The 26854-nt window shown below is 39.6% G+C and overlaps 1 protein-coding gene across 1 annotated transcript in view; it reads right to left on the bottom strand.

Moving 5' to 3' along the window:
- Positions 1–26854, bottom strand: part of LOC123956982 (polymeric immunoglobulin receptor-like) — a 97841-nt gene that overhangs the window by 18634 nt on the left and 52353 nt on the right. Inside the window, exon 6 of the mRNA XM_046029560.1 lies at positions 4585–4653. Coding sequence (XP_045885516.1) covers positions 4585–4653 — 69 coding nt within the window. The remainder of the gene's footprint in view (positions 1–4584; positions 4654–26854) is intronic.

Here is a 26854-nt window from a genome sequence, read left to right as displayed (position 1 = left end):
AAGAATGATGAGTACCATCCCAAGAACACCATCCCTACTGTGAAGCATGGGGGTGGTAGCATCATGCTTTGGGGGTGTTTTTCTGCACATGGGACAGGGCGACTGCACTGTATTAAGGAGAGGATGACCGGGGCCATGTATTGTGAGATTTTGGGGAACAACTTCCTTCCCTCAGTTAGAGCATTGAAGATGGGTCGAGGCCGGGTCTTCCAACATGACAATGATCCGAAGCACACAGCCAGGATAACCAAGGAGTGGCTCTGTAAGAAGCATATCAAGGTTCTGGCGTGGCCTAGCCAGTCTCCAGAACTAAACCCAATAGAGAATCTTTGGAGGGAGCTCAAACTTCGTGTTTCTCAGCGCCAGCCCAGAAACCTGACTGATCTAGAGAAGATCTGTGTGGAGGAGTGGGCCAAAATCCCTCCTGCAGTGTGTGCAAACCTGGTGAAAAACTACAGGAAACGTTTGACCTCTGTAATTGCAAACAAAGGCTACTTTACCAAATATTAACATTGATTTTCTCAGGTGTTCAAATTCTTTTCTAAGTGGGAGAACTTGCTAAATAGCAGCGTGTTCAAATACTTATTTTCCTCACTGTACATCTGAAAAAATTATTAATTATTAGTCAACTGTGATTATTAAATAGGGTAAAAAAGCAGGGTAAAAGTAAACCTGCTCTTTTATGAAAAGCGCTGTGAGATAACTGTTGGCGCTATATAAATAAAATTGAATTGAATTGAATGAAACCTTGCGGGACCAAGGTGGCTGCATTTGCTTTTCTTCGGCTGCACCAAATGGGAACCGCCTTTTGCCTGATCGTGCACTCTACGGGAATTTCTTCTCATGATGGTCCTTCCAAGAGTTGTTGAGATATTTCACTCAAAACCAGAAATTTCAACCTCATCGTGGCTCTGGAGGAAAAGTCAGGGGATCCTTAAAGTCATTAGCATTCATCATCTGGTATCAATTAATGTCCACATTTTTATGACCAACCTGCAGACCAACTTTGCCATCTGAACAGTTGTCCTTACAACCATGAAATGGCAAAAGTTAAAACATCAAGCATATTTCTTCAAACATTTCTTGTTAAATCAGTGGATAATAATCAGCTGTAATATGGATTTAAACAGTTTACAAGCTTCAGGAGCAAAGACAAACAAAAAGACTCATCTAATCATTACAGATCAGTGCTAAACTCCTAAACCTGGATGAAGAGTGAATCCTGTACGTCACAGTAGAATATTCACAGGCAGCAGAGCCAGGTTTGAGGATCAGTGCCTCACAAGCAGAACTGCTTTGAAAGTAGACGGTAGAGTAATACAGCAAGGCAGAGGGGTTTGTGGGAAAGTTTACACTGGCAAAAATCCAGGTCATCTCATTTCCTGAGTCTGGCTTCTGGATGTGCTGCTGTAACTCCTTGTAGACATAATGAATGGAGAGATGAAAAAAAACAGCTTCAACAACAAATCATATCAAACTCATAAGAAGCACTCTCAGAACAAAACATCCTCATTTCAGCTTACAGTTTCTCTCAATCGATTTGTCACATTTACTGGAATAAACTTACAAATGTCAAATCTCCAGAAGTAAAATCCTCAAACCACATGGTACATTCAGCACACAACTCTATGGCTACGTTCAGACTACAGGCCATATGTGACTCAAGGCTTATCTTTATGTAACAGTGTGAACTGTCCAAATCCGATACAGATCGGATCTTTTTGGCTACGTTCAGACTGCAGGCCTTAATGCTCGATTCCGATTTTTCCCCAGGTCCAACATTTAATTGTTCCCCATCTAGCCTAAAGGAGCTTTCACACAGCCTTATTTTCCAGGATGCCAATATGCCGGTTCGTTGTGCTGTATGAAAGGTACCGAGCCGGAAAGGAGGGTCCAATTTGATCCGTCTCTGAGTCGAGATTGTTGGTAGTAACAGAGGTGGAACGATGTGTGTGTGAAAAGCCACAGCCGGCATACTGGAACAGGTGTGGCGTTTCAACGCTCTTGTCAAGTCACTGTCTTTTTTTTTCAGTCTGACTCTGGACTTGTTCTGTTGTCTACAGGCTGCATATCCACAGGGAGCATTTCAGAATCAGAGCATTTTGCCTGCTGGATATTGCTGACATTAGTAATCAGTACTTGCTTTTTTTGCTTCTACAATGATTAAGTAGCCTACGTAGTTAAATGTTTTATTTTTTTGCCTGTTTTAACATTGTTTATTGTTGTTTTAAGATCAACAGTCTGCCCAGGGTGTTTTATTTGGAAAATTGACCAGATTAGCTCTGGCAGCCATGACTTTGCAGGTGACCTGCCAACCCGGATCGCTATGTAAAAGCATTGAACATGTGTATAATTGCATTTGAAAGAAATATGATTCAGTAACAAACAAATTAGTATTAGATCCGCAAGGCTTGCTCAGTGCATTCTGTACCAAATCATTAATAAATGACTATAGTCACGTGAACAACTGACCTAATGTTCATAGTCATAAAGTTTGACAAAGTTTAATAGTCATTTGACGATTATGCCAAAGCAATTAAGAAAAACTGTAAAATACAAACAGGTATAGAATTGATTAATTCCAGATGGAGCGAGATTCTGTCACTGCAAGAGTGAAAACGCTAAGTCATTGTTGGCCAATATTTATTAGGGGTCCAAGCCCGAGTGGACTGGGAACCCACGAATGCAAGGCATCACACTTCCCAGTACCAGCGGAGCTGGAATCGTTCTCGTATTTATTTTTATTCTTCCGTACGTTTTCGCCTAATTCTGATACTGCAGCCTAGATGGTAAGTGCTGCAGACGTGAAATACTTGCGCAGGGAGGCTTGGACTCCGTTTACAAATGCTTGCAGTTCTAGTTGGGATTATTTTTGTCTATTACTGTAAACAAAAGTTTTAAAAGTTCTTTCTTATTCTTGAAATCCAAATACTTAAATATCTGAAATCACTCAGAAAAGAGTAATATAACTATTGCACAACATTTCCTGCAACATCAATTCTACAAACAAAGTAGATGCAGAAACATTCATTCATGCACTGACCTCTTTGAGGTTCTGTGCTGCTGCTTGTTTTCTTGTGTTCTTTAAATGTGAAAATCCTGGCAGAAAGAAAGCTGACATAAGGACATAAAGTGTAATAATTTCATCACATTTCATCAAATTCATACATCTCTTTATCTACCTAATCCACCTGTACTGTCCAGGTAGGTTGCAATCTGGACTTTGTATTTTCCAGTGTGTTTTCATGTAGCAGGACTTAACTAACACTGTTTATCATCAGAAATGAGCAAAGATGAAAGCTAGAAAAAAATCTTCAAAATCAGTCATGAAAAATACATCATGTCTAGTCACTACTAATATCATACAGTGTGTCTGCTTTGGTATTTTTAGTCATCACCTCCTCACAGGGTGGAGCTGGTGTAAATGTGGTTTTCTGTGGGCAACATGTGCGTGTTTCTTCTGCAAACTGGTAATCACTCTTACGTTTGTAGAGTAGGATCAACATCAGCACAAACAGCAGCAGCAGCACAGCTACACAGACGATCACAGTAACGACGACCTGAGAGCCACCTGCAAGATAAACCACAAAAAAATGTCCAGACGTGTTTAAATAACATTAAATACGGGTTATTACCATTCAGATTTGTTTGTGTTGAGTAAATTTAAGTGGACATTTACAGAACTTAAATATTAAATTTAGGGGTGGTGATGGAGCAGTGGATAATTCACACGACTTTGATGTGTGAGATTGTGATACATCCATCAGTGTGTCCATGTACTAGACACTTAACCCCTAGTTGTTCCTGAGGCGTGCAACCTCTGATATATATAGCAATTGTAAGTCACTTTGGTCCAGGAAATGAGCTACAAGTGTCTCATTCATTTTTTTTAACACACACACACACACACACACACACACACACACACACACACACACACACACACACACACACACACACGCTTACTGTTTTATTTATTTATTTTATTTTAACTTTTTAATATATTTTTGTTTACACACACAGATGCTTAATGTTTTATTTATTTATTTTATTAAATGTTTTAAAATATATTTAAATTTTTCTTACACAAACACACACATGCTTTAATTATTTTACACTTTAATTACTTGTTTAATGAAATGTATGAGGTTGATTGTTCTTATGTAGTTTGTAAGATGCTTTGGCAATATTGTTGTTACACATTCATGCCAATAAAGCTAATTTGAATTGAATTGAATTGAATGAGACTGAGTTTATTTAGCTGCTTCAGTTCCAGGGTCCTGGTGTTGTTCATGCTGACTCATTGTTATGACTTACTGGGACACTTAAATAGAAAAGGATACATATTTATTGTTAATAAAACCTTTTTCTACTGTGACAAGTCAAAACATTTGCTTTGAATACAGTCTACTGTGTAACAGTCTTTATAGACCTGTTTAAAACACAGTCAACATGGGTCATCATCATCTGGAGCTGTGTTGAGGAATTTAGGAGTACATTTTAAAAGTTTTTAAAACATTCCTCCTCCCACGCCTCTTGCTCTTCTGCAGCTGAAGGTTTAAGATATCAAACATGCTCTCTTACCACGACTCTCAGCAGACACAGTAGTTGACTGGGTTGAAATAACAGGAGATGTGGATGAAGTTGGTGATACTCTTTACATTTATTAAATTGGCCTTGAGTTTAAATTTCAGATTAATTTAGCTGCTTCAGTTTCAGCGTCCTGGTGTTGTTCATGCTGACTTGTGACTTACTGGGACAGTTGACATAGAAACCATCACTATTATTATATTACTAACCTGTGCTCTTCCTGCTGTGACAATTCAAAACATCTGCTATTAAAAAAACGTCTGTTGTGTTACAGACCTTTTGTAGTAACAATAAAATTAATAGTTGACATTGTGGAAAATTCTCTTATTTCTTTTCTGACAGAAAGTTCTCTTTACAGCCAGTTTGGAACATGGACACTTTCTAAACATGCATAGTGAAACACTCAACAGTAGATCTGTGTTGATAAAACTCAACAGCTTTTTGGTTGTTGCTCATACAGTCCTGCTGCTCACGTCACTGCAGCACGCTGCTCTGAACATGTGCAGGAAATGAAAACAAGAGCATAAATAGCATCAAGTGATCTTGATGCAGACTGAGTCTGCCAGTGACAGGGTATCACAGCTGACTGCCATTTGAAAAAAAGTCAAATACTTTGAGGATAATTAAGTGGCTTCTTAGTAATGAAGAACAGTTTGCTTCTTCACATACAGTATAAAGGGTCGGATTTATTTTGCTATTTTTAATTATTTTGTCTTTCAATGAAAATATGATAATTGAGGTAAAACAAATGTGACACATTCGGTTTCACAATGTTCTAATTTTTACGTGTTAATAATCCTGTGTGTTATGTGGCATATTTGTTCAGCTGGAGCAAAGATGATGGGAAGAGAGCTTTTTGTCATCAAGAAAGTTAAAACCAATTCAGCTGTTAGACGATCCTTTCACACTGTGGCAGACCCTAAACTCATTCAAATAAGTCAGGAGAGAGTCATTAGCATATGACAGCGTGCACACAGACAGTGTGTCGCTGGTCATCAAGCACGTTCAAAACTCTGATGTATCACGTAGAGAAAACAGAATAACAGGAAACGGTGAAGCCCGTGATGCCACTGAACATGTTACTACATTTACTTTTTTGATTTTCAGTAGAGTTGTATTTAAACTTTAAGGAAATCCACTGTTTAATTTTAAAAAATATTTCTAAAGTCAACGACTAATCGTGTTAATTAATTGTGATCTGAATATTGACCAAAATATAGTGATTTTTGCCATAATAGAACAGGTCCAATGGGATGCTCTTGCCATGAATGAGAACCAGGGTCAGATTACATCTACACAATAAAACAAAATCACTCACCTACAATCATCACCATTTTGTGGAAGAATTTGTTGCTGAGTGTTTTGTTAGTGCTTTTCTCTCCACACCAGTATGTCCCAGTGTCGTCTGTTGTTACTTCTCTCACTGTTATGGTATATTTCTTGTCTTTGTCCTCCTTCATGGAAAACTTCCCAGTGTTCTTCTTTGGCTGTGAGGTGCTTACTAGAGGTTGACATATAGATGGATCTTCTCCCTTACAGATGAACATGTTTGTCAGAGAATCACTTCGATTTTTACAATAGTATGTGCGATTTTGTCCAACAGTTGGAGACTTTGTAAAGTTAGTAATAGAAGCTGTAGAGAGACAGACAGACAGACAGCATTTGAGTGACAACATATTCCAGAGACACCAAAATTATCTGTGTGAGTAAATCAAAGCTCAAAGTGTCAGATGTGTGCTGCTCACCTTTAACCTCCAGCTGTATCTTTCTGAGAGCAGCTCTGTAACTTCCTTCATGTGTTTCCACTCCACACCAGTAGACACCAGCATCATGTGAGGACACCTTACTGATGGACACGCTGAAGCTACTCTTGGTTTCTGTGAGAGTGAATGTCCCGTTTGACTTCAGAGAGGATTTTGTTGATAAAATATCCTCACAGATTGAACCGTTCTCTTTGCAGAAGAACTTGTATTTGTTTCCTTTGTAATCACATGTGATGGTGATTTTAGCTGTTCTGTACGCAGTTTGAATAAATTGTCCCTGGCAGTCGCCCGTCTCTGTGAATAAACAAGGCAAAAAAGTGAAATGTAAGTAAGTAGGAAAATGTTGTTTCTATAGCACCTTTTAAAACCAGAAGTAGCATGTTCTTCATGGGTGCACAGAAAATCCCAAAATATAAAACACAGCAAGAATTCAAAGGATTGGTTAAACACAAGAAAATATAAAAAGAACAACACAAAACCATTGAGACAAATTATAAAAAGGTTGTGAAAAGGCTGGTCGATGCATGTGGAGTTTTAAAATTTTGTGACTCAGCTGATCAAAAAATAACACTAATACTGTGCTATGGATGGAAATGCATCTTATCTCATATATAGCAATGTGTAATAATTCTGCTTTTTTGTAAACAGAAGACAAAATGACTGAAAGGTGATAGTAAGTTTACAAAATACAGAATAAAATGTTTAAGCTTAGGAATGAATTACAGTGTATTACACACGTTCATAAGTTTGTGCTGATGGCTCCAAACTTTAAATATCTGTCTTATGATTCAATCTGTTATCAACAATCTTTGGCTTGATGTATCCCTCAAAATCAAGTTTCTGTAAATGTTATTAATTACATATTCATTGAGATGTTAGAAGTTATGTTAGAATATTTATGTTTCATTTACAGAGCACAACCAATGTGCAATGCAGTCAATGACAGCTTAAACTGCTGTAAGTCAAACACACCCTGCAGACTCTCAAACCAGTGTAACGTTAACTAAATAAAACTGTAAGGTTACATCAACAATAAACCTGTAACCTCTTTCCAGCCAACGGTAATAATTAACATGATGGCAGCCAGCGGGACGTAAATAATTATGTTAATTGACTACCACAAGTTTGGCAAGTAAACAAACCCTCATTCATCTTTTCATAACGAACGACAGTCGGAGTTAACCTCCAGTAGGTCGTAGCTAAATGCTAGAAGCAAGCTAACGTTAGATGGCCAATGCTGAGCTCAACATGTTTACTAACCTCAGGTTACTAACCTATTTACATTCAGCGCGTCTTTGTTTGGGTCTTGTTGTATTAGGTTTAAAATCAAAGTTTATGATAAATGGCTCAGCAGCTGCCGGTGTTGTCCTCTCTCAAGTGTGGCTGCACAGAGCAGATACAACGTGTTACGTAGGCATGTTATAGGTAACGGAGGGAGGGAATAACACCAGACGCTTCCTAAAAATAAACATTGTTCACGCGTCCCGCACCTCAAGTCCGAGTCGAGTCTTTTGAGGACAAGTTTCAAGTCCAGTCTGAAGTCACTGTGTGTGTGACTTAAGTCGCACTCCAACGAAAGTTAAAGTCAAGGGTAACTTGACTTGTTTGAAGATACTGGAAGACGTTTCGTCCCTCATCCAAAGGACTTCTTCAGTTCTGACTGACTGGCAGGGAAACTCAGCTATTTAACCTCAGTGGGGTCGTTTGCCAGGCTCATCGATACCGCTTGTTCGTTAGTGTTCCCATCCATCTTCTCTGTCTAAAATGTGCACCTGGTGGTCCTCAAACAAGTGTCCTCTGTCCTTCAGATGTAAGTAGACTGCAGAGTCTTGACCTGAGGAGTTGGCCCTTCTGTGTTTGCGTTTGTGTAGTGGTTGTTTATGCTAATCAGTGTTCCCTAAAACCCATGATGACTTCCTCAAATGTCTTATTTTGTCAGTGACCCAAAAATATTCAGTTTACTGTCGTAGAGGAGTAGAAAACAGAAGTTTTTAAATACTCAAACTGACTGATCAATTATCAAAAGACTTGGAGATTTAATCAAATCGAATCTTTGCTGCTCTAATTAATTGTATTGTCACTCATAATTCTGCCATAACAATTATATACCGAACAGTGAATTTCCGGTCCTTTTTTGAATATTGCTGCCACAGTTAGGGCAGCTAGAAATGTTATCATGAGTTTGGTTCTTGCACCTGTTTGGATCTTCTGAACATACAGGACTACACGACTTTCACTTCTGGTTGTATTTTCTTCACGTTTAAGAGTAGACACCACAACAAATAAGTCTGAATTCCTTGTTCAATATTAGCAAACCATGTTTAAGTGTTTCTGAGTTGTCAAAAACAATTCCACATGAATTCATTAAAAAGCATTACCTCCTGTGTACAAAGAGATGTTTTCATTAACAGACTGGATGTTGTATCAAATTCAGACATCAGCTCTGATGGCTGCACATTCAGATATTCAAATCACAAAAACTACCTGTGTAGTTACCTTTTATTGACAGACTGTAGGTTGGATCAGTGTTGTGCAGGATGAATTAGTAAATCAGAAAATATCTTTTTACCTGTCATTAGTGAGAGGAAGAGAAGAAAGCTCCTCTTTTCGTTGATCTTGGACGTCAGTCAAACTATTTAACTCCAGTTGGTTTTGTCAGTTTCTCTTTTCATTAGTTGGTTGAGCTGCTGTTTCTGTGCAGACCTGCTTCCTGAGATGTTACACACGCAACTTCTCATCTTCTTCCTCTTCCTGTCACTGAGCTTTCAGTTTTGTATATAACAAGCATTATTCCTGTCAGGCTTTTTCTTTAACTGATTGGTCCATCTTGCTGTAAATCAACATATTAGCAGCCCTGGTCCTCAACAAAATGAAATACCACACTTGGTTGTTTTTATAGATATCCAAGCAACATTTGAGCATCACTTTTGACTATGTCCCCTTCTTCCTATCGGGAAATGAGGCTTTACAGGGTTCATTAAAGAGCTGCTTGTGTTATTCAGTAGTTATTATGATGGAATAAACTAATTACATTCTAGGTATTTATCCTATGAAGTCAAGGGCGTAACCCGCCTCTCGCCCGATGCCAGCTGGGATTGGCTTCTGCCCCTCCGCTACCATGTACGTAGGATAAGCTGTTGACGATGGACGGATGGATGGATGTTAGGTTTTGTCAAATGCAGATACGGAATCATAGATTTGGACACTGAGGCCAGATTCACCAGATTCACTTTACTGTGTTTATTTTATCCAAGTGAAGGTAACTTACAGAAAACAGCTGGCAGGCAGTCCAGTTAAGAACAAATCCAAAGAACAAGAACAAAAACAGATTTCCAAGGACCATGAATCATAACATAATCAGAATAATTCAGGGAAATGGCAAAGAGACTCGACAACATACACAAATGAACAACAACTGTTACAGAGACAGATACTTAGGAAGGTGACAAACAAGGCACAGGTGGGACACATTAAAGACACACCGGGAAGGAATGATTTCAAAATAAAACAGGCACTAACACAGCCCTAACTCAAAAACCCCAAACCAAAACAGTTAGAAATATGTATTAGTTATGAGAGTATTGTGAGCTCATAATTTGTGTCAGTTTAACCAAAAACTTCACAGATGTAAATGCTTTCTATTTGTATTGCGCCTTCATAGTCTTTGCTATCACTGAAAGCGCTTTCACACCAGTGGAACAGCCACCAGGGGCAATTCAGTCTTTTTAGTCTTTGTAACCACTCGAAGGCATTTAAACCACATTGCAATCACCATTCACACACATTCTTACCCCAGTGGAACAGCACTAGGGGCAATTCAGGGTTCAGTATCTTCCCCAAGGACACTTAAACATGCAGCCCGGAGGAGCCAAGCATTGGACCATCGATTTTCCAATTAATGGGCATCCTGCTCTACCTCCTCAGCCAGAGCCGCACTCTGTTACTGGTTAGTTACGTTACTGTTGTGTAATGAGCTCTCATATTTGACATCATCACAGTTTAATAAAATGTATTTTTTTGCATTTTTTCTAGGCGAACCTAAATTCTACATGCGTATAATTCATTATAAATCTTGACTGCAGCTATACACTTCAATAAATTCTCATTTTAAAACAGTCCTGGTTATTCTGAAAAAGAAATGAGCAATACATCTATATTTGAGGCTGATAAGATATTTTCAGAGGGAAATAACTAGAAGTAGGGGAAGCACAATGTGAAACCACAATGGTGGAACGAGCTGCCACATACCACATGGAAAGCTCTTGAACACTTTCTCTGATAACCTCTATTAACTGTTTTTGCATGTACATCTGAAACAAGTCGATTAGTCAATTAGTCAACTGACAGAATATTATATAGGGTATATAAAGTAATTAAGTAATTTTTTGTGTAAAACATTTCATAGTCCCAGCTTAAAAAATGTGAGGATTTTCTGCTTTTACTTAATTATTTTAATGTTTTATATATTTGTAAAAAGTTTTTTCTGTTTTTACATTAAAGCATGAGGAATAATAATCTAATGATATAAAATAGCTGATGTGCTGACTTAATGTGATGCTAGACTTAACACAAGTTATGCTGGTTATAAATTTTGTCTGATGTCTGCTTGTGCTGCAAGACGTCACCATGTCACATGTCATTAAAGTGGATAATAATCAACTGTAATATGGACTTAAACAGTTTACAAGCTGAGCTTCAGGAACAAAGACAAACAAAAAGACTCAACTAGACATTATAGATCAGTGCCACAGTCCTAAAGCTTTGTGAAGAAGAGTGAATCCTGTACGTCACAGTAGAATATTCACATGCAGCAGAGCTGGGTTTGAGGATCAGTGCCTCACAACCAGAGCTGCTTTGAAAATAGACAGTAGAGTAATACAGGGAGGCAGAGGGGTTTGTGGGAAAGGTGGCACTGGCAAACATCCAGTTCACCTCATTTCCTGAATCTGGCTTCTGTACGTGCTGCTGGAACTCCTTGTAGACATAATGAATGGAGAGATGAAAAAAAACAGCTTCAACAACAAATCATATCAAACTCATATAATAAGCACTCTCAGTAAAAAACATCGTCATTACAGGTTACAGTTTCTCTCAATCGAAGTACTATCCTCACACCACATGGTACATTCAGCACACCACTCTATGGCTACGTTCAGACTGCAGGCCAAAGTGACCCAAATCCGATTTATTTGCTCACATGTGACTCAGATCTGATCTTTTTAAAACAGTGAGAACAGGCCAAGTCAAACGGAATCTGATGTTTGATGTTTGTTTCCGAAACAGATTGGATCTTTTTGACGTCGTTCAGACTGCAGGAATTAATGCTTCGATTTCAAATTTTTTTCCCCAGATACGATTTTTTTGTTGACAGATATGGGCCACGTTTAATCAATAATGTGAACTGTCAAACCAAAAAAAATCAGATTTGGGAAAAAAATCTGAATTGAGCATTAAGGTCTGCAGCCTGAACGAAGCCTATGTGACCAGCAAAAGGTGATTACTCAATCAAATTGATATCAGCCATAGCACAGGGACACTGTGGAGCGGCCCAGATTAGCTCCAGAGGCGTGCGATGGTAAGTCGCTTTGGATAAAAGCGTGAGCCAAAGCCTAGTTCACACTACACTGTGTTTGAGAACTGATTGGTTGTGAGTTTCATCTGTCAGCTAAATTGGAAAACGGTTTTGTTTGCATGCTCTAAATTGTGTGAAAAGCCACAGCCGGTGTGGCGTTTCAACACTCTTGTCAAGTCACGGTCTGACTCCAGAAGTTCTCTGACTCAAGTTGCACCACACTTTTATTACGTCCTCAGCCAAGCGTTAGCGTCCACTGCAGTGTCTCTGAATGGCCTTGTTGTTGTTGTTTTTTTCCTAAATTACAATTATGTGTCTAATATAAGTTTGACAGGTTATTGTGATAGTTGGTCGCTCCATTTAGCATGTATGTACTGACCTTATGTTCATAGTCATATAGTTTGACAAAGTTTAATAGTCATTTGACGATTATGCCAAAGCAATTGAGAAAAACTGTAAAATGCAAACAGGTTAATAGTTGATTAATTCCAGATGTAGCAGAAAGCGAGATTTTGTCACTGCAAGTGTGAAAACGTTGTGGTTGGCCAATATTATTTTGTATTGTTTTTGTCTATTACTGCAAACAAGAGTTTTAGAAGTTCTTTCTTTATTACTTGAAATCTAAATACTTAGATATCTGACATTCAGAAATGAGTAATCCAGCTACAGCACAATTTCCCCAGCAATAACAATTCCACCAATAAAGTACCACCAAATGCAGAGATATTCATTCATACACTGACTTCTTTGATGTTCTTTGCTGCTGCTCCTTTTTTGTTCTGTAAATGTGAAAATCCTGGCGGAAAGAAAAAGAAAGCAACCCGACAGAAGGAAATAAAGTGGATTCCTCTTATCTCTTTTCATCAAATTCATACACACTTTCTCTACTAACTTGATCTACCTGCACTCTCCAGGTAAGTTGCACTCTTGATTTTGTATTTTTCAGTGTAGTTTCATGGAATAGGACTTAACTATCGCTGTGTATCCCCAGAATTGAGCAAAGATGAAAACTACAAAACTAACGTCACACAGAAGGTCTGCTTTGATCTTTCTAGTCATCACCTCCTTACAGGGTGGAGCTGGTGTGAATGTGGTTTTCTGTGTACAATACGTCTTCTACAATCTTACGTTTGTAGATTAGCACGAACAGCAGCAGCACAGCCACACAGACGATCACAGTAATGATGACCTGAGAGCCACCTGGAAGAAAAAAAAAAATCCAGACTTGTTTAAAACATAGTCAACACGGGTCATTATCATCCAGAGTTGTCTTTGTTGAGGAAGTGACGAGCACATTTGCAGGAATAAAATTTTTAAACAGCTTTTAAAACATTCCTCTTCCTCATCTTGCTCCTTTGCAGAAGAAGGTTTAAGATATCAAACATGCTCTCTTATCACAACTCTCAGCAGACACAGTAGTTGGCTGGGTTGAAAAAACAGGAGATGTGGAGGATGTTGGTGACACTGAAAAAATATTAAGAAAATAGACAGAAAAGCACTTAGAGCAGACTTAGAGGTCAGATTTCACATAACAATCTTTTTTTCCCTTTTCCCTTGCGCAGGATGGGTTGATTCATACATCGACCTTGAGAATAAATGTTACAACTTTTATATTGGCCCTCCACTGGATCTGAAACACAATGAAAGAGGAAACTAAATAATGAATACATAAAACATAAAGTATAACAAATGAGACTGCGTCCATTCTGCTGCTTCAGTTTCAGTTGTTCATGCTGTCATGACTTAATGTGACACTTGAATAGAAGCCATCATTGATGTTATTAACACCTGTGCTGTGAGTATAAAACACTCAACACTAAATCTGTGTTGATAAAACTGATCAGATTTGGTTGTTGGTGCAGGAAATGAAAACGAGCAAAAATAGCGACAACCTCATCAACAGTTTGCTTCTTCACATACAGTATAAAGGGTCTGATTTATTCCGCAATTTTAAATTATGATTTTGGCTTTCAATAATTATGAAAACAAGATCAGCTAGATAAATAACTTTTGTGACGTATTTGGTTTTGCTATGATGCTCTCGTTTTGACTTGTATTAATAATCCAGAGCGTTATGTAGCGTATTAGTTTAACTGGAGTCAAGATGATGGGCAGAGAGCTTTGATCAACAAGAAAGGTAAAACCAATTCTGCTGTTAGATGATCGTTACATCATACACCTGGAATACAACTGTAACTGTTTGATGAGAAGGAACCCGATATACAACAGTTATTACACAATCTTTCAAAAATATTCCAGGCGAATTTCCATGTTTTGGCCATATTTACTGTTTAAATGTTCACTTTTACTGGGAGTTTTCTTCAAAACATTATTTCTCTCCATACAACCACGTTCCAAATAACATTAAGATTCCAAAACATTGAAATATTGATTAAAAACAGTCAATCTTCCTGTGACCAAAAGCACTCCCATGGTTTACAGGCCACAGCTTGAGAACAGAACATCCTATGAGCTCTTTTTGTTCGTACATATCCTGGATGTCTGTGTTGCTCCTACGGGTCGCCAGCAGAGGCAGACAAAGACCGCCTCTAAAAATGATGCAGAAAAACTAGTCCATGCATTTGTTACCTCTAGGCTGGATAACTGCAATTCCTTATTATCAGGCTGCTCGAAAAAGTCCATTAAGACTCTTCAGCTGATCCAGAATGCTGCAGCACGTGTTCTGACAGAACCCAGGAAAAGAGATCACATTTCTCCTGTTTTAGCTTCTTTGCATTGGCTTCCAGTAAAATCCAGAATAGACTTTAAAATCATTCTTCTTACCTACAAAGCTCTTAATGGTCAGGCACCATCTTATCTTAATGAGCCAAAAGTAGACTAGGAGCCAGAGCGTTCAGCTATCAAGCTCCTCTCCTGTGGAACCAGGTTCCAGTTTGGGTTCAGGAGGCAGACACCATCTCCACATTTAAGAGTAGGCTTAAGACTTTCCTCTTTGATAAAGCTTATAGTTAGGGCTGGCTCAGGTGAGTCCTGAACCATCCCTTAGTTATGCTGCTATAGGCCTAGACTGCCAGGGGATTTCCCATGATGCACTGAGCTCCTCTCTCCTCTACTTTCTCTCCCTCTGTATGCAACCTCATCCCATTATTGCATGTTACTAACACAACTTCTCCCCTTTCCTCTCCCCTGTGGAGTCTGGATCTGTGGTTGCGGGTCACCTGCTGCCCCCGTGTTCCTGCTCGACACCCTCTGCTGCAACGACTATTGTTGCTAGTCTTATTGTTATTATAATCATTAACACTATGACTGTTACCATTAACACTACTATAAATATCTGTACCATTTTTCATTTAGTCTATAGCAACATCACCTTTACTGTCTGTACCTCTGTGTGTATATTGTGTAGTCTCTCTCTCTCTCTCTCTCTCCAACCGGTCGAGGCAGATGGCCGCCCACCCTGAGTCATGGTTCTGCTCGAGGTTTCTGCCTCTTAAAAGGAAGTTTTTCCTTGCCTCTGTCGCCTAGTGCTGCTCTTGGTGTGAACTGTTGGGCTTCTGTAAATAGCATCATAGAGTACGGTCTAGACCTGCTCTTTATGAAAAGCGCTGTAACTGTTGTTGTGATTTGGCGCTATGTAAATAAAATTGAATTAAAAGCAAAATTACAGATTATAAAAACAACTTTAAAAAGTACACACAAAAAAACTACTTAATTACAGTAACGTGAGTAATAGTTACTCATTTCTTTCCCCCTCTGCTCAGTTGAGTCTTTTAAACTGAAACCATGAAGATATGATGTTTCAGCTTACAGTGAATAAAATTTGTCTGTTTAATTATAGCGCAGGTGTAACAATAACGACGGCTCCCTTCTCTTTAAATACAGTTAAGTCTTTAAAACTAGTTCAAAATGCTGCCGCTCGTCTCCTTACTAGAACTCGTAAGCGAGATCACATCCCCCCTGTTCTTGCCTCTCTTCACGGGCTCTGTGTTAATCTTAAGATTGATTTAAAGATTTTATTTGTTTTTAAGCCCTTCATGGACTAGCTCCAGCCTATATCGCTTAGCTATTGAAGCCGCATGCTCCTTCAAGGTCATTAAGGTCCGCGAACAAGTCACTTCTTGTTGAGGGTGTCACGATCGTGGTGTGGAGGCAGGTTGGAGAACCCAAACGCAGGACACAGAGCCGGGCAGGTATGGTACAACGAAGGGTTTTAATAAACAAACAAAAGCGAGCACACTTACAGGTGAGTGGCTGAATAACTGAAATCCAAAATCCAAAAGTACCGGGAGACGAGACGAGACAAGACAAGACAAGCAAGGCTGGTTACAGGCAGGCAGAGAGTACACGCACGACAGACTGGGGGGTAACATAAACAATGACCGGACAAGGACAAGACAGAAACACCAGGTATATATACACAGGGACTAACGAGCAGGGCGGGAGCAACACAGGTGACAGACATGAGACTAACGAGGCAGAGAGAGAGAGAGCAGAGGAAAACAGAGACTTGACATGACAAGCAGACTATATAACAGATACTGGACACTAGACAGGACAGAACCCAAAACTCAACATACCAAGGCAGATACCAAACTCAAAAGTAAACACAAAGGATGGCCAACCGGCAGAGCGTGACAGAGGGTGCAAGATTGAGCTTTCTCGGTCGAAGCCCCGAGACTGGAATGAATTGACTCTTCATGTCAGACTGGCCCCCAGCCTTCTGGTTTTTAAATCACGATTTAAAACTAATTTTCACTCCTTGGCTTTTAATCCAGGATGAGAGCTGTATGTTGCTGTTTTGTTTGGTGTTGTATTTTGTCCATTTACTGATTAATGTCAATGTACAGCTCTTTGGTCAACTTGAAGTGAAGTTGGATTGGATTTAAGTGTCCCAATAAGTCGTGACAGTGACAGCTCAATTTGATTATTTACACCTGTATTTTTTCCTACTGTGATGTAAAAATGTCTTATCTGAAAAAGGAGATCCATTGATGAATGGTTTATTTATTCAGCATGCATGCATGTGGGGGTTAATCAGAGCTGAGTGAACTAACTGAACTGACAGGGTTTGTTAAACCTGCTTTCTGGATCAGGACCCTGAAACTCTACAGACCAAAAACACATTTATTAAAATAACTTTATGAAATGAGTTCCAGTAGTAATCAATAATTATTATAGCTTTCTTGTTTTCCAGCAGTTCCCCTCTTACAATCTGAACCAAGGTCAGATTACATCTACACAATAATATAAAAATAGACTCACCTACAGTCATCACCAGCTTTGGGAAGAATTTGTTGCTTCGTGTTTCATCAGTGCTTTCCGCTCCACACCAGTAGACACCAGCATCACGTGAGGACACGTTACTGATGGACATGCTGAAGCTACTGTTGGTTTCTGTGAGAGTGAATGTCCCGTTTGACTTCGGAGAGGATTTTGTTGATAAAATATCCTCACAGATTGAACCGTTCTGTTTGCAGAAGAACTTGAAGTATTTGTTTCCTGTGTAATCACATGTGATGGTGGTTTTAGCTGTTCTGTACGCAGTTTGAATAAATTGTCTCTGGCAGCCGTCTGTCTCTGCAAATAAACAAGGCAAAAAATGTGAAATGTAAGTAAGTAGGAAAATGTTGTTTCTATAGCACCTCTTAAAACCAGAAGTACAGTGTTCTTCATGGGTGCACAGAAAATCCCAAAATAGAAACTACATCAAGAACTCAAAGGATTGGTTTAACACATAACAAAATATAAAAAGAACAACACAGAACCATTGGAGGATAAATTATAAAAAGGTTGTGAAAAGGCTGTTTGATACGGTTTTAAAGGTTTGTGACTCAAAAAATATCACTAATTCTGTGCTATGGATGGAAATGCATCTTATCTTATATATAGTAAAGTGTAATAATGCTGATTTTCTTGTAATCTGTAAGCTGAAGACAAAATTACTGAAATGTGATAGTAAGTCTATAAAATGCAGAATGAAATCTTTAAGCTTAGGAATGAATTACAGTGTATTACACACGTTCATAAGTTTGTGCTGATGGCTCCAAACTTTAAATATCTGTCTTAGGATTCAATGTTATCAATTATATTATTATAACTTTTTATGTTTATTTGTTGTATAATATTTTATTATTGAAAAGGTTTGACCAAGTTTTATTTGAGTTTAAAATCATATTAAATGTCAGTGACTCTTACCAACTTCCAATTCCAGTTTCTTGATTTCATTGTCTTTAAATTTACACTTGTATGTCCCAGAATCCTCTTGCTTTAAATGTTTAATGGCCACCGTGAGAGTTTTATTTTTTGTATCATGGTACAGTGAAACTCCTTTTTTTTTTTTTCAAACATCATTTTTAGTGCTGTTTATGGTTATTTCTTTGGGAATAACTAATCTGTTTATATTTTTCCATTGGGTTTGGATATTTGCAGGTGAATTCAACCCATCCTTCTCTGCATCCCTTCACTTTAGACGCTTCAGACGAGGCCTCGCAACCTGTAGATCAGACAAAGACAAAAGTTCACATCATGTCAAGACGCTGAAACAATCCCAGAGCTTCTGCAGCAGTCTGAATGAACATTTTCTGCATCAGTAGATCACAAAGATGAATCAGTTAATGGCTGTAGGAGGAAATATAGAGTGTGAAGATGAGCTCTGCTGTAACGTTATTAGTTTAATCATCTATCTGATCTACTGTACTTTAAACTTCTTTTATCTTGTTAATCACATCACTGCTCTTAAAAACTGAATGCTGGAGTTCCTGTGTTTGGATCAACAGTTTGCTGACGTGCTGAAGTTCACCTTGTCAAAATGTTTACAACAGCTTGTGTTGTTTTCAAATGGCCAATGTGTCCTGGATATGTTGATGTTATGTCTAATGGCTTCATTTTCACATAGCAAGTGTCTATACAGCCCAGCAAACACCTGCTGTTTTCTTTTATTTACCTGCATAAACTGTAGAGCTGCAGCTAATGATTTTTCATTGTTGATTCATTTCATTATTAATGTAATAATTTAATAAAATTGTGAAAAAAAAATGCTGATCAGTTTGATGACTTCCTTGATTGTTTTGTTTTGTTAATAACCCAGAGGTTTTCAGTTTACTGTCATAGAGGAGTAAAGACACCAGAAGATATTCACATTTTAGGGTTTAAGAAGCTGGAAAGAGAGAATTTTGACTTTTTGAAAAATACTCATTCTGATTGACCAATTACCAAAAGATTTAGCGATATAATCAAATCTTTGGAGCTCTAATAAATTGTGTTGTCACTCATAATTCTGCCATAACATTTAGATACATTACAGTGAAGTTTCTGTCCATTTCTGAATATTGCTGCCACAGTTAGGGCAGCTATGTTACCATGAATTTGGTTCTTGCACCTGTTTGGTCCTTTTAAACCGACAGGACTACACGACTTTCACTTCTGGTAGTGTTTTCTTTACTTTTAAGAGTAGACACCACAATAAATAAGTCTATTAAGTTCATTATTAGCAAACCATGTTTAAGTGTTTCTGAGTTGTCAACTCCACATGAATAAATTAAAGACTATTACCTCCTGTGTGCAAAGGTTTTTTGTCAGATGTTTTTATTAACAGACTGGATGTTTTATCAAATTCAAACATCAGCTCTGATGGCTGCATATTCACGTGAAATCACAACAGATGTGTAGTTACCTTTCATTAACAGACTGTAGGTTGGATCACTGTTGTGTCGGATGAATCAGAGAAGCAGAAAATATTTTTAAATGAGTTTTAAATGCAGAAGACAGCTATTTGACACTGTTGGTTTTACTTTGTGAACCAGAACAAATACTGTGACTGTGTTAGAGTAATACAAAATATGTAGCTGAATCCACAAACAGTATGTATTAAAACTAGTTAGTTTCTTAAGAGGCTGTAAAAGTTTTCAATCAAATCTCTAAAATCAGGAGTCAGGCAGCAGAAATCTTTTTACCTGTCATTAGTGAGAGGAGGAGAAGAAAGCTCCTCGTTTTGTTGACCTTGGATGTCGTAATCGTCAGTCGAACCATTTATCTCCAGTTGGTTTTGTAAGTTTCTCTTTTCATTGGTTGATCTGCTGTTTCTGCGCAGACCTGCTTCCCCAGATGTTACACACCCAACTTATTATCTTGTTCCTCTTTGTGTCACTGTCACTTCAGTTTTTTATATAACAAACTTTAGTCCTTTCAGTCCCTGCTCACAGAGCCCTCAGACAGAAGACCACTGCAGCCAACACAGCAGAGTAAAGACCCACAGCTGTAAGAAAGTTTTAACGTTCGTACCACTGTTATTCTGTCATTACATTCTGAGTAATTTTGTAAGGTTAACTTAAATCAAGAGACATCTGGATGATGTACAGAAAAATCTGGTCTTGTGAAACTTTGGAAAAAATAAACAAATAGAATGATATTATTATTATTAATATTATGATTACTCATTCATTATTATATTAGACATTACATTGTTAGAGTACAGTAGAGTTGTGGTCACAGTATATGCCTTTTCTTTGCTTTTATGGTATGTAATATTTTATGTTTGTGCAAATATATCTTGTTAAGTTAAAACCTACAATTAACCTGATTCTGAGCTTTTTGTTTTGGGGGATAAAAGCTGGCTGTTATAATAATTAGAGCGATTTAGAGCAATGCAGGCAACCTCTGCGCAAGACCAGCAAGAACGCATTGTCTCAAACCGACAATGACTGACGACCCAGGGTTAGGGTTGTAATTTAGGATTTATTTACGCACTTTTAAAAACATTTATTGAAAGTTTTATTCTTTTTACATGTTCATTTACGGCATTTAACATGGAAATGTATATTGTAATAGGCTGTATATTAACTTATTGGGAGAAACTGGTAGTTATATCAAACGCTCATCATCAAATCACTAAACTTCAACTGTGAGATTGACGATCGAATCAGGCTCCGCCCCTTAAAAAGCATCAAATCTTTGACTATTTGGGGGTCAGCCCAAATATATCTACTGGCGATTTGCATTATTCACTGCTCACTGAATATTGTGTTGTAAACAAAATTTTGTTCAGCTATATACCTGCGAAGAATGACAATGAAGTTTGACTTTACTTAACTTTGATTTTGACAACATGTTCAACCATTTTGCATATAGTGAATTATGCAACAAACTTATGCTTAGATGTTTTCTTGGGATAAGACTATTGAACAGAGACTGGTATAATACATTGTGATCAGCATGACATAATGGTGATATAATCCAACACAATTGGAAATGTAGGAAACAGCATACAATTGTACATAATCATTTGTGTCAAAGCATTTGTAATTTGTTCTAAAGAATGAGAAATTGCTTTTATGATGTGCACAGGTGACGAGATGATATGGAGGTTGAACAAGTAGTTTTGAGAATTTCAATTCTGATCTGAGACATGTGCCAAAGTGCCTAAGAAAAACTTAGGATACACCCATAGCTACACAGGAGACAGTGCTAATGGAGTGAAAATGAATACGGTCTTATTTAGATATTCAGCATGCATAAAGTAAGTTACTATTTGTACATTTTTAGGTGATAGTTGCATCTTTCAATTTATTTTGATAACGTGTTTTTTTCTGTAGAACGAGGTTGTCTTGGTGAAAAGATGGCAGCATGCATTGTCATCTTCCTCAATGTCAGCAAACCCTGCATATACAGTTAATTCAGTGTAAGAGAATGTTACCAGTGTGGAAAATAATCAGCAACATTTTAATGACTGTTGTTTTGCACAGTATGACACAAAACACATCTCATTTAATTAAAACTTTTCCTTTTACTATACTAAGCTGATGGGTCATTAGTTGTGCAGATATTTCGTCATAAAGGATCTGAGAAATAAACATTTGATCTGTTCATGACACCAAAGGAAAACCAAAAGTATTACAATTCATCCTGAGGGGGACATACAGTAAATGTCTGAACAAAATTTCATGGCAATCCATCCAAGAGTTGAGATATTTAACTCAAAACCACAAAGGTCAGCCTCATCATGGCTGACATCAAACAATTTTTCAAACATTTGTTGTTACTCATCGTCCGAAAGAAAAAACAATACCAATAATAAGATAATAATCAGCTGTAATATGGTTGTAAACAACCCCATCAGAAATGAATGACCTGAAATCATACAAGTAGTAAATATCATACAGGCTGGGCCCCCTTGGAGGCTGGGCCCCCTTGGACCCCTCTTGGGGCTGGGCGGGGTTGCCGCTGGCTCTGGGGTGCTGCTGGTGCTCAAAGGGCTCTTGCTACAAACCCTGGGGTGGAGGGACCTGGCGTCCTTTAGCTTGGGGGGATGGAGGACGGGGCTGAATGATGGGGCCAGTCAGGAATCTGGACCAGTGGGGAGGACCATTCTGGCCTCCCTATTACCTCCTTCACCTTCCCCCCTTTGTTCATGTCTCACTACATACACCCTTGGGAATCTGGGGGGGCGGGCAGGTTGCTAGGTGTTTGGTGGGTGGGGCTGCTTTATTGCGGACTCGTCCTTCTTCCTCCCCCACTGGCTGCCCCTCAATTTTAATTACTCCTTAGACACCGGAGGGGAAGGGGCACATTGGGAGGCTCCACTACCTGACAGTTATGAGGTGCCTGTGTCACAGCTACCCTCCAATTTTAACTGCACCTTAGTTACCACGCACCTTATCCTTACGCCACCATACAACACTTCACAATCCATGACATGCATCCAACACAATACAACACATTTACAGAGGCAGGCAGTGGGGTTGAAGGAGCGTTGGGGGTCTCATTGGCTTTGTGTCCTGTCCCTGGAGCCTCGGGGCGCCGGGGGTGCCGTGGGGTTGGTGTCTGCCTCGCCTGACTTGGGGTGGGTCATGGTGTGGTCATCTCTGAGGCAGGTGGTGTGTCCCTGGGCCTGGGGGCCCTTGGCCCTTTCTCCTCGCTGGGCCCTCTTCAGCAGGGCTGGGGCTCCCGCTGCTTCCCCCTGCCACCTCTCTCTCAGTGGGGGCATACGGTAATCCCTGGGGCACATGGCCGGTGTTGTCTGGGTGGGTTTTGGACCTCTTCCTTGGGGGGGTTGACTGGGGGGGCTGCTGGCTCTGCCTGCACTCTGGGGGGGGGATGCCCCTGGCTGGGCTGGTGGACTGTCGGCCCTGGTTCTCCCGCGTTATCACTCCCTGGCAGCGGGGAGCTCCCCGGCACAGCTCTCTGCTGTTCCCCCTCGGGGCTGTCTGTGGTCCTTTGCGCTTTGGGAAGTCGCGGGGAGCCCTGGCTACTGGGGGTGTGGGTCCTTGGGCGTAGCGCGGCACGGGTCGGTCTAATTGCGGTTTGGAGGGGCGATTGTCGATGCATATTGATGCATTGTTTTTTTTCTGTGCAGGGTCTCTGGTGGGCTGCTGGGCGTTAGTTTGTGCATTGGAGTCCGGGGGGAGGCATTTCCTGGTTAGCTTGGGGGACTAGTTTGTGTCCCTGGCTTGCCTCATTGACCTCAGATCCGTGCTCCCCTGTTTCTCTGTCGGCCGGTTGTCAGACTCCTCTGGAGAGGGGGCCACAGCCACCCTAAGAAATGGGTGGCCACCCCAGTGGCCCCTCCTCGCAAGGAGCAAATGCAAAAATGCTATTTACTGTTTATATTATGTAACCCCTGTGATGTTTATTTTAGGAGAGGAATCTGATTCGTCAATGTAGATGGCAATCACGTTTCTAAAATTGTGACTGGTTAAGGGACAGGACTAACAGGCAGAGCAGAGCGGAGTACACTGGTGTTGTGCCGAATGTGTTTGTTTTCTGTGGAGGTAGCGACAAGCTGCAGAAGAAAGAAAAGTCAAATTTAATTAATGTACAGAGACAGTTAGTAGCCTGGCTAGTTTATAATACTTTTGTCACACTGTTACACAGTTTGGTGTATTGTACTGTGTGTGAGAGCTAATAGTCTGCAGATAGCAACAGGTTAGCACCACCGCTAACAGAAAGTTAACGTCGTAGGAACACTGGAGCCCCTGACAGCGCCGCGTGTGACCGGCTGTTAACGTTATGCTTCAAGGGAGACTGTCCTGTGCCTGTTTTCATCTTCATCTTTCTGAGTGGATTGCAAAACATGAGAACAGCTGGGAATGGGATATATATTGGCCGACATTCTTTCCGTTTTGATTGCAGGATCTCTGTGGAAAGTGGCTATAGAAAGCCTCTGGATCCCTAAAATGTTGTCTGTGCGCGTCGTTGACTTCATTGGTGGTGAGCTCACTACTCTTTGCTTTTGGCCCTGTAGGCTCATTTGTTCTGAGCTTGGTTGTGTCAGCTTAAAGATTGCATTCTCAATCTAGGTTTGTGACGGTGGTACTGTAACTTGTGTCACTGCACTCCTCTCTCTCTCTCTCTCGCTGTCTGTGTTTTGTGGAGCCATGCTGTTTGTTGATGTTAAAAAACACAGAAGCAAGAGAGAGTTTTGTAATTTTACAGGTATTTATGTTTTAAAATTGTTGGTGCGCCCCCCCCCCCCACCATTTTTACATATAAATATGACATTGGTTAAATCTGTTGTTAAAAAGTGGAATATTATATAAGAATAACTATCTTAGTTGTTTTTAACAAGAATAACACCAAACTTAGTAGATTAACAAATAATTACACAACTCTATAGAGACACATTGTATATTTCAATTTGAATTTAAAGAAAAATATATATGCTTCCTCCTGTTCCTGAGACTGCTGATCTTTGCTCAGTGCTGCTGTAGCTTGTTGACTGTTGCGTAGAGAGGATCCTCTGAAGAGCTGGACGGCTGGTTGACAGTAGAGTAGGTTGCACTTTGCTTCACAGTAGAATATTCGCCGGCAGCAGAGCTGGGTTTGAGGATCACTGCCTCACCACCAGCTCTGTCACAGCTGCTTTGGAAGTTGACGGTAGAGTAATGCAGCGAGGCAGAGGGGTTTGTGGGAAAGTTGGCAGTGGCATAAATCGTGTTCATCTTATTTCCTGAGTCTGGAGTCTGGACGGGCTGCTGTATCTCCTCGTAGACATAATCCTACCAGGGAAAAGTGAAAAAATACAGTCACATTATTTTGAATCCTAACAATAAACTCTCCCCATTCAAAATGAGCTCAACATTGTTGGTTAAATTACAAACAGGTTAATAGTAGGAAGGATTAAATCCAGGACCTCTAATTTTACTGTGGTGTCATTTGGTTTTACAAACTAGTTCAAACATCAGCACAGGTTCGTACAAAGCCAACTGATTTAATTAAAAAAAACAAAAAAAAAACAAAGACAAATTAGCTGTGTTAGTTGTCCCAGTACCACACCAGCTTCTGATAAATTGTAATGTGTTTTCACGGTTTAACAACTGAATCGTTGTGCACCTGAAAACAAGGTTCTGTCACTGCATGAGTGAAAATGCTGCGTCACTATTGGCCAATATTTATTTACATTATTTTTTTCTTTAGCCAAGACTCCAAGACTTGAGATGGGTAATCCAGCTATTGCGCAATTTCTCTCAGCTATTTAAATTCCACCTATAAAGTACCACCACACACTGAGACATTCATTTATACACTGACCTCTCTGATGTTCTGTGCTGCTGCTCCTTTTCTTGTGTTCATTAAATGTGAAAATCCTGGCAGAAAGAAAAGGAAGAGAACAAAAAAGAAATCAACAAATGGAAGGACAGAAAAGTGGATTCATTTCACCACTTTTCATCAAACTCTACACAGTCTCTTAATCTACCTAATCTACCTGTATTGTCCAGGTAGGTTACACTCTGGACATTGTGTGGTTTCACCGAATAGGACTGTTTATCATCAGAAATGAGTAAAGTTGAAAGAAAAAAACGTCAACTTCCAATCACAAAAAAAATGCCATGTCAAGTCACTCCTAACGTCTTCTTTGGACTTTTTATTCATCACCCTGTAGTGAACAGCCAGTGTGGATTTGATCATTTTATATCAAATAATTTGGAGATGCCAAATTCCTTTTTGTCTCTCCCAGAGAGAAAGAGGAGGGGGGTTGAGATATCAACCCTGAACAGACAGCCTGACCTTAAGTTTTCAATTCCTTTGTGTGGACAAATGAATACTGTCTCCTTATAACTTGCCTATTACCTGCTGAGTTAAATAATCTTTGCTAAGTTAGTAGTGGCGATTGCCTCTTATATTCTAGTAGTAATTACCATGTCGTTATTCTCTAAGTACTATGTTTGAAAGCTAAAAGAACCACAAGGAAGTAAATTTTCAGTGCTCTTAATCCATTCCTCTGATGCTCCTTTCATTCCTGACTGTCTGTTTGATGTTTATATCCAACGAGGGTTAAAATGAAGGGCAACTGGACTTGGTTGAAGATACTGGAAGACGTTTCGTCCCTCATCCAAAGGACTTCTTCAGTTCTGACTGACTGGCAGGGAAACTCAGCTATTTAACCTCAGTGGGGTCGTTGGCCCGGGTCATCGATACCGCTGGTTCGTTAGTGTTCCTTGTTGCTGTGACGACAGTCGTTACAGTCGTTGAGACTACCTGTGGCCAAGACTGAATGACCATCGTTGGTATCTTCACCTGAGGCCAATAGGTTACGTTTGTTGAGTTTCCTGGGAAGTGATGAAAGGACAGCATTGTAAGTGGGGGATAAGTGGTGGCGTAGACCCCCTCCCCTGTTCAATGACGGCTTCTCAACCCTGGTGTAGATGGCTTCCTTGACACCTCTTTCAAACCATCCATCTTCTCTGTCTAAAATGTACACCTGGTGGTCCTCAAACGAGTGTCCTCTGTCCTTCAGATGTAAGTAGACTGCAGAGTCTTGACCTGAGGAGTTGGCCCTTCTGTGTTGAGCCATGCGTTTGTGTAGTGGTTGTTTAGTCTCCCCAATATACAGGTCTGTGCATTCCTCACTGCATTGGACCGCATACACTAGATTGCTTTTCTTGTGTTTGGGTGTGCGGTCTTTGGGGTGGACCAGCATCTGTCTTAGTGTGTTCTTGGGTTTAAAAAACACAGGGATGTTATGTTTGTTGAA

The sequence above is a fragment of the Micropterus dolomieu genome, linkage group LG18 (genome assembly GCF_021292245.1).
Source record: "Micropterus dolomieu isolate WLL.071019.BEF.003 ecotype Adirondacks linkage group LG18, ASM2129224v1, whole genome shotgun sequence".
Taxonomy (NCBI): domain Eukaryota; kingdom Metazoa; phylum Chordata; class Actinopteri; order Centrarchiformes; family Centrarchidae; genus Micropterus; species Micropterus dolomieu.
This window is presented reverse-complemented; position numbering and strand designations above follow the sequence as displayed.